Genomic DNA, 8,895 nt, shown 5'->3' on the forward strand with positions numbered 1-8,895 from the left:
CTCCAGCCTGTCTAGGTCTCTCTGAATGGGTTCTGGTTAAGGACAACCTGTAGAAGGCATTAATATAATCTAGATGTACCACTGTGTAAACGGACAGTTAAAAGTTGGTCATACTATTTCCAACATGTGTTAGCAGCAGCATATGTGTAGTGACTACACATTGCACACATGGTCTCTGAAGGAGTGGCATACTTAACAGGGGAAAAAACCATTCACCTTGATAGATTCCGGCAAAGTTACATAAAAATAATAACTAGTGCAAACTAGCAAAGATGACTAGAGGTTCTGAACACAATAAACACAATACTGCTTGTGCAATGAGAATCAGATACTAGTGAGTTCTGATTTCAGGCTTTTCATGCCTTTTCCTGTGCCTTTCTGGTCACTAGTGAGGATTTTTTAATTGTTACTAAAACCATGCAAATAAAGAGAAGGGGAGGTTAGGGCTCTGATCATAAAACTATTATGCCATTTACTATTTTAGTCTGTTAGGAAGAAAATAAAAAGAAAAAAAAAAAAAACAACACACCAAACAACCAGCAAAAAGGCAGTGCTAGGGAAAAGTTTTAATTTCTTCAGAATTTGAGAATGAGGAGTTACTTCATAGTAGTGTATGACTTCAGTGGGAAAAGATATTATTCTCAAGATAAATCAGTCACATTCAGATTCTGGAAAACAGGGATGCTTGAAAGACATGCTGAAGTTACTGACCTTTACCTGGTTGTGACATATTGAGTGTTGAAGTTGCTTTTTCCTATTACTGAATATCTAGCTGCTTAGCACTACTGTGGGAGCAGAACTGCAAACAAAAGTAAAGACTGCTGCACTGTAAATGGGGGAAAAGCTGTATGCCTTGTTTTGTATGTGAGCAGAAATCCCTTTTCACGATACTACCCTGGGTAAGAACAAAACACCACAAAACCCAGGTGGGCTGGCTGAAGAAGCCAGGGCAGAAGTTTACAAGGCACATAAATAATAAATCATTTGACTTTTCAGTATCTGATACCATGCAGTTTTGGTCATGCTGGAATTCCAAAAACTTTTCCTTGTTGAATGGTGTGAGTTAAGGCTTCAGAAATACTGGTCTGTACCAGGCTGCAATCATATTTTTCTGTTGCTGCCTTGAGGGTGATACAATATAATGCATTACGTATGCCTGGAACACGGTCATCTTCCCTGATACTCCCCTAACAAGATTCTTAGGACTATTAAACTCTGATTTCTAACCTGGCTGGCCCTGTCAAATAAAATTCTCCAGCTGCATACAAGTTGTTCCTATTTCTTCTCACATCAGGCAAGCACATGTTTCAATAAAGAGCTTTTAGAGGAGTTGGTACCTGTTTCATTCTCTTTCATGCCTTTAGTAATTTTTCTTAAAATACTTTAACAGTGTTTCTGTTAAAATTCAAGTTAGAAATCCTTAAGTTAATGCCAGGGCAAGAAAATCAAAATAGTACTAAAACCAGACCCTTGTTCCTATGAATGTTTTAGTCTATACAAGTTAGTATTAAGAACCAGTCTCTCTTTATCAGTTTAACATCTTTATTTCCACAAATTGTTCGAGACAGTGTTTTCCAACCAATGTGCATCAACAGGTTCAGTGAAAACACCAGATTTCTTTCTAGTATACGTACTATACCAAAAGCATACCATAAAGTCACATTGCAGTAAATTGGCACAACGAATTTTGCAAGAACAGAACTAAACTTGTTTAGAAAAAGTTATTAAGTATACTCATACATTAACACTTTAACAGCTATAAAAACGCTGCTTCCAACTCCTACAAAACACAGTGAAAAGACATCCCCACAAGAGTTGGAAAGCTATGCGCAAACAGAGGTCAGTATCATAGGAAGAGAGTAGGTTTTATACAAAGTGATTAGGCAGTTAAAAGTATTTACACTTTTTCCTGCTATTAGCTAGACAAACATACAGTAGTCAGAGAAAAATATACTACAACTCTAAGTCCTGTAACATGTAAGCAATTGTTTTCTAACTGGAATTTTAATCTTTTGAAATGTGTTACCTGTTAATACTGGACAAAACTATTGGCAAAAGTGGCTTTTATTCAACAAAATTTAACTTTAAAATACTATGTTTATAAAATTATTTAGAACATTTAATCAGTCTATAGATTTAAAATGAAAACTTAACAATCCTCTTTAATTTGTACTTTTAAAAAAAGACTCCGGTGGTGTCATTTGCTTTCAAAGGCAGAATCTTTTGCTGGCTTTTCAAACTCTCTCTCTGCACCACATGTCCTAGAAACAAAATAAAGCAACATTAATGACCAAAGAAAAATGTGGAGAGCAAGACTTATTCCAGATTGATTTGTTAGTCTAGAGTAAGTGATGCTGATGTACGATTGATTTGTTAGTCTAGAGTAAGTGATGCTGATGTACATTCAGCAGTAGATGAAGTCTGGAGAACGGAAGCAGGCCATGACGCCAGGCATTTGTCTTCTCTCTTACACTGACTGCCCCCAGATGTGAAGCTAAGCTACTAGTGATTAACATCAATTAATGCATGTGGCCAGCTGTGAATGGCAGCCAGTCCGAAGTCGGTTTGTGTTCCATTCAGTCGGTTTGTGTTCCATTCAGGCAGTCCCCCCTAGTCTCCTGCCAAATATGTGTCAGCTCATGTGGAAAAGCACTCTGGCTTAACATACCTTACCAACCGTAACTTTTCTTAGTAGCCAGGAATAATCCACTGTGTCCTCCAAACACTAACATAACCTCAGGAAGCAGTATGTATTTTTACCAAATGAGAACAGAAAGATGTTAAGTGCCAAGCATTTCGGAAGTACTAAGTTACACAACTTCTGTCTTCCAAAATTTCTGAAGTACATCTTCAGAAAGGTAAGCACATGTCTTGCCTCCAGTCATCAAAGGGAATAAAGATCCGAACTGAATAGACAGCCCTGTGGTCTGACAAGTTTACAAGTTATTTGCTTAGAGGCAGTAGTGGGAACTGCAGAGGTGTTTTGAGCGTTGATGATTTGTTCATATTTATTTTGCTTACTAGTTTCTCACTTCTAAAAAACCAAATCTTGCAAATAAAGATGTATGACAAATACTGAATTAAAGGAAGGTTGTATGATGGAGACACACCAAGTCTACAGCTTGCTTGAATTTTGAACAGGTATGTGGATGCATTTCTCAACATGGAAGGTATCTGCAAGAGGTGTTAAAAATCTGGTTTATAGCTGTTAGCAAACAATGAGTAGAAGCCCACAGAAACTGCTCCCGCAGAACCATACAAGTTTTCTTGTGAAGTGGGTTTGTTTCTTGTTTAGGTAAGTCAAAGGATGCGCTGGGAGTGTAGAGTTCAAGGCCATGGCAAACACCACACACTTTAAAGAGATAAATGTTTATTAGCAGAATGTAACATCCCCATTAGCTCATTCATGGAAGATATATTTGCAAGTTTACAGATACAGTTATTTAAGTATTAAAAATATAAAATATCTTGCCTCAAAGTTGCTTTTTTTTGAGACACTGTATTCAGCAGCCTTTTCCAGGCACATTGCATAACTTTCTGAAGTATCTGCCCAGTATTTATTTTGACCAATGACCACTGAGGTGTCACACAGGCACCCAAATATTCTTAATTCTTTTAATCACAAATATAAAGGGCAATCTGACTGAGACTGTCTGTCACTCAAAAATCCAAGTAGAACAAGGAAAGGAGCAGGCCATGAAAAAAACTGTACCTTGGAGAACCAGTTTAGTCTTCTATATTTAAATACTTGGCCAAGTGTGTGTTTTGTTGTTACTGAACTGCCTTGCTGTTTGATTTCAAGTAACTAGGGTGTTGCGCTTTGTTAGTACCACACTGTCATTTGGCCAAATCACCTATTTAAACAGTGTGCTAGGCTGTGTAACCTGTGTTAGGAATCTATGCTTGTGCCTTCACTATGTTTGTGTAACATGCTGCTTGTTCAGACCAAATGAGTATTTCACATCACTGGTTGAAAACTCCCCAGTGTCTCTTCTGAAAGCTGTGTAATCAGAAGTCTGTAGTTCTGAGGCTACTTCTCAGCAATTATCATTTTCATCTCAAGGGGTTTTTTTATTTTGTTCTGTTTAAGTTTACCTTATTGTAAATAACAGTCAATATTCCACTCATTTGTACAGTTTTAACTTGGCAGACAGCCAAAATAACACCAGGCAACTGCAGTTTCTCCTGGCCTGCATGAAGACAGTAATAAAGGAAAACTGGCTTCAGTACATACTGCTGGGCAAAAAGAATCCCTGAGCACAAGGTGCAGAATTGCTCAGAGAAAACAACGGGGTACTTCAACAAAACAATTTAGCTCAAGAATAATTCCAGGCCTCATTGTTTACTAAATTCTATTATGAATTTCTCATATTCTACAAGAGATTTGCTGCTTGTTGTTCATTCAAAACAGCATTTTTCAGTGAGGCTAATATTTAAATACTTACCTCCTGACAAATTCAAGCATTCTCAGGGCTTCTTGTTTGGAAAAGGCAAATGCAACCACCTCTGCAGGGCATTCAGAGTTCTGAAATTTCACGGGTCTGAGTTCTGGTCTGAAGTTTACCTACATTTGGGAATTCTATAGCGTAGCTATAGAACACTAATTAAAGTGGCTTGGCTATTGATTACAGTATATGTTTTTTAAAAAAACTTATCAATGCAATTAGTTTCTGTAAGACTTGGTTGAGGCTTCCTTTGTTTCCAACTTAATAGCATTTTCCCAAAACATAGGAGAAAGCTTATTCTTTGCCCTGTCTCATCACATGCTGATTTTCTCCTAACAGAACATCCCATAATTCTTTTCTTTAAGTCTCCACCATACCAGTGAGTGAAGTAACTTAGAAACATTCCTTTGAAACTGTAACAGAAGATTTGCACACCGCTGTCATTGCCCAAAGTTGAGAGAAAACCCTATAAAGAAAACAGTACCTCAACATGGTTAACTTCAATCTACTGCTGTTCTATTTACATCAGTTTGATAGAGCAGAAAAGATCCTCAGTTCAGTCAGGTTATTAACTCACTTTTTCTTACTGCCAACTTCATGCTTATCTTTCTTTTCCTCAGTGTTTTCTCCATTGTGTTGTGACTGGTTGGTGTCTTGTGCTTCAGACCCTCCGTTCAGAACCTTAGAACCTTTAAAATGAAAAGGCAGGGAAAGAAAACAGTACTGCAGGCAGCAAAACTGTGCTACAGAAAAACCCAGATAATTTCTTTACCTTCATCAACTCAAACACTGTGTTTTTTTCCCCTCACCTGGGTACCCAGAAGCTCAAACAACACAAAAGCCAGTAACCGATACGGCTTCAGCTTCTGCATGTTCCATGCAACAAGCCTCATCCCATATTTTTAATAAATCAGAAATGAACAGTGTATCTATTTCATGAGACTTCAAGTTCTTCTTGTGCTTACTAGGCTACAGATAAAAGGACTAATGCTTATTTATATTCTGGACAGTGAAAGAATATACTTCAGCAGTGAATTCTGTTTACCACTAGAACCTGGTCAGACAATTTTGAGGGATTTCTGATACTTTGAACTGGAGAAATTACTAGTTCCATGGATTCTCATTTATTCTCAACTCCAACAAATATGTATATAATAAAAAAAAAGACAAACAGTATAAATAAGTAGAGTAAAAATGTTTAGTTACAGCACGCAACTGTCAAGCAGGAAAACAAAGCACTATGCAGAAGCTGTATTTAGTGAAGTCAAACCAGGAATATTTAACCTCTTTAAAATTTGTGATGAACACATGTTTTGCTCTGGTATCACAAGCCAGTGAATTTTGAGTGAATTGCTGAGAAATGTCACTTTAAGTCAAAACTGACAGTCCATTCTATTTGAAGTTACAGGTTTATCAAAAATCTCCTTCTATTAAACTAGTGTGCTACAGAAAGACCAAAATACAAGACATTACTCATCTGAATACTTACAAGCTAAGAGATGCTAAGAAGCGGGCAAGATAATTTTAAGATGACATTCTGGTGATTGATCTATTTAACTTGCTTCAGAATCAGTTCTGAACTTAGGTGCCATGGGAAGAATCAATGAAACAACAAATGTTGTAAGCCCTTGTTACAAAGTAGAGAATCTGAAGCTGTACTTCTGCTGAAGTAGGAACTGCTCTAACTGTTGTGGTTCGTAAAGACAGTAAGAGTTCAGCAGTTCAATTTTTTAAGTTTTTAAAAGAAGTACAAACGTAAGGAACCAGAATTTCTCTTTGGAGCAAATAAAGACAAATACATTTCCATGAAATATCCTCCTAGTCTGATAAAACTTTCTACCATTCTCTATTTGCCTAAGGCAACAGTACAGTATTTCACTGTGTTCTGTTGAAGTCTGGTGTTAACCTATCCAGAGTAGCTTCGTCAGTCCGACTATGCATAGAAAATCTTTCAGTTTAGATTCTTTGTTAAAATATTAGCTGTGCTAATCACTGGGTTGGGAAAAGATCTGTGAAGAACCTCTACTACATCATACATACTTCTCTCACCTTAAAGTGGCTGGATTTTATCATTATCCTTGCTTAGTTACAAATAGGGTGGCATTTCAGCTACAGTTATTCTGAATCCTTGGCATCCTCAATCACCTCAGTCACTTGTTTACTCCAGATCCAAGAGGTGTAACTTTCAGACAGTTTTCTGAAACAGTTTTGCTCCCAGGATTCTGGTTCAAAGTAAATATAATTTCTCTCCAGCACTTGTGGAGATCCAGCATCTAAATAATGTTAATAGATGGGTAAATTCCTACATCATGAAGGATTTAAATTAGTTTCCAACACAGCTTTCAAGTGTCTGTCTCATTATGTTCCAGTTATTTAAAAACGCAAGTATCTTTTCTTTTTTTTTTTTTTTTTCTTAAATAACTGACCTAAATTATTCTAGAGCTTGCTTACTATGGAGAGCTTTCAATTATCACACTGTACTTGTAACAAGTGCTCATGATGAATTTGGAATACTACTACTAAAAGCATAAAGGGCTTTTCTCCTCTAAATGATAATTATTTCAGTACTGTTAGACTGAACTACTAAGTTGCATCACAGAAGTACCACCTAAGTTGTTAAAAGCTGCTGCTACACATAGTAGAATGCATGATATAGGAAGAAGCTAGTGAAGGAAATAAGTAGTTAAGGCACAGGTGGAAGTCTAGGCACTAAAAGGCTACTTAAGGAATGGAAGGTAGTATGCTTTTCTACCTCATGTTTAATATTTTTTTATTCCACAAGGTAATAGTTTGAAAATACACAGAGAAGTAAAAAATGCTGAACTCAATTCTTGCAAAATCCCTTCCCTTCAGGTAATAAAGGTAAAATAGCCATGGAAAACATAATACACTTGAAATAGCAACTTAGTTATAGCAGTATTATCCTTCACTATTTCAGATATGTAAAGGTTTTAATAGATGGGTAGATTCCTATATCAAGAATTTTCTTGAAGCTGGCTCAGAAATTTATGGTCACTAGACCTTTGCATGACAAGAAACTAAAAACACAGTGACTTACCTGTTTGGTCCTTTTCCATTTTTTTGTTTGCACCTTTCTTCCACTGTTCTTTGGTTTTGTTGGCTTCCTCGTGCTGCTTCTGCTCAGCAAGTGATTTATTTAGTACTTGGGAAAGAACAGAATCTCCTTCCCCCACCAGAAACATGGTCTTGAACTTGTTATATAGCATTGTAGATTTCTCCATGATAACTTGGCTAACTTTGAATTTCCGTATCTGAAATCAGAGTAATAAAACAATGAGCTCCACTTAGGTATTTAAATACCTATTTAATTTCATCACATGCTAGATGAAATTCTTAATTTAACCTGAAATGAGATCATAGACTTTTACACTCTCTGAAGTATCACAGAATCACAGAACAGCTCAGGTTGGAAGGGACCTCAAAAGATCATCTGGCCTTCCAACCCTTCATGGGAAGGGAAGCCTGGAGGTTGTTCTAGTGAATGATTGTTCTCACTGTAAAAAATTTATTTCTTATGTCAAGATGACACCTTCCTCTGTGCAACTTGTACTTGCTGCCCCTTGTCTTCTCCATGTGGCTCCTTGTAAAGAGAGAGCCTCCCAGCCTCTTGGTAGCCACCCTTTAAGTACTAGAATGCTGTGGTGAGGTTCCCCCCTGTGCCTTCTCTGGGAACAATACACCTAACCCCTTCAGTCCTTCTTTATAGGAAAAGCCCTTTGATCATCTTCATGGCTCTCCTTTGGACCCTCTCCAGTCTGTCTGCATCTTTCTTGAATTGTGGGGGCCAGAACCAGACACAGTATTCCAGCAGTAAACAATACTGTTATCAATTTAAGAAAACACACAGGTTACTTTGATTAACATTGCAGATCTCACCTTCTTTAGAGTCAGAATCATCTCTGTATGTTTCTGAGCTTGCTGCATTGTGACTTGAAGGGATGCAAGCTCATCAAGAGCCTCAATACACCTGTTCACATCCTGTACATAAACCAAAAATTAGTTTGAAGACTTAACTTACATGTTTATAACCCTTAATTAGCCACATTAAGTTAATTTCCATGTTCAGCAATACCTTCCTATAATATTCTTCATTTGACTATGTAATTTTAGAACAATTTATACAGTCAAACTTACAAAGACTACTATCCATTGCCTTTCAGCTACTTGAGTAACTTATATTTTCTTATACTTTCAAAATACAAACTCAGGCTTTATGCTGCTTTCACAATTATAGTACTTCCATGCTTGAAGCTGTTCTCTGTAGTCAGCCTTTTCCATACACACCTTTTCCCAAGTGCCTTGCCACTGAGAAGGTAGCAAAGCATCTTAAGTGGACTGCAGTTAATATACAGAACTGTATCTTTGCAGATTTTTCAGCTAGAAGTTTGATGAATGACACACTGTGCAGGACACCCAGAAATAATGATGT

The 8,895-nt window shown here is 37.0% G+C and overlaps 1 protein-coding gene across 1 annotated transcript; it reads right to left on the reverse strand.

Annotated features, from left to right (window-relative positions):
- Window positions 1-2,059: 2,059 nt before the first annotated feature.
- Window positions 2,060-8,444, reverse strand: LOC104463972 (lens epithelium-derived growth factor-like; the record flags this gene model as incomplete). Its single annotated transcript, XM_010076541.1, has 4 exons — window positions 2,060-2,261; window positions 5,023-5,134; window positions 7,504-7,717; window positions 8,343-8,444. Coding segments are annotated over 4 exons (492 nt in total), but the record flags the coding sequence as incomplete, so codon positions are not given.
- Window positions 8,445-8,895: the final 451 nt, after the last annotated feature.

Source organism: Pterocles gutturalis, unplaced genomic scaffold (assembly GCF_000699245.1).
Source record: "Pterocles gutturalis isolate BGI_N339 unplaced genomic scaffold, ASM69924v1 scaffold4606, whole genome shotgun sequence".
Classification (NCBI taxonomy): Eukaryota; Metazoa; Chordata; class Aves; order Pterocliformes; family Pteroclidae; genus Pterocles; species Pterocles gutturalis.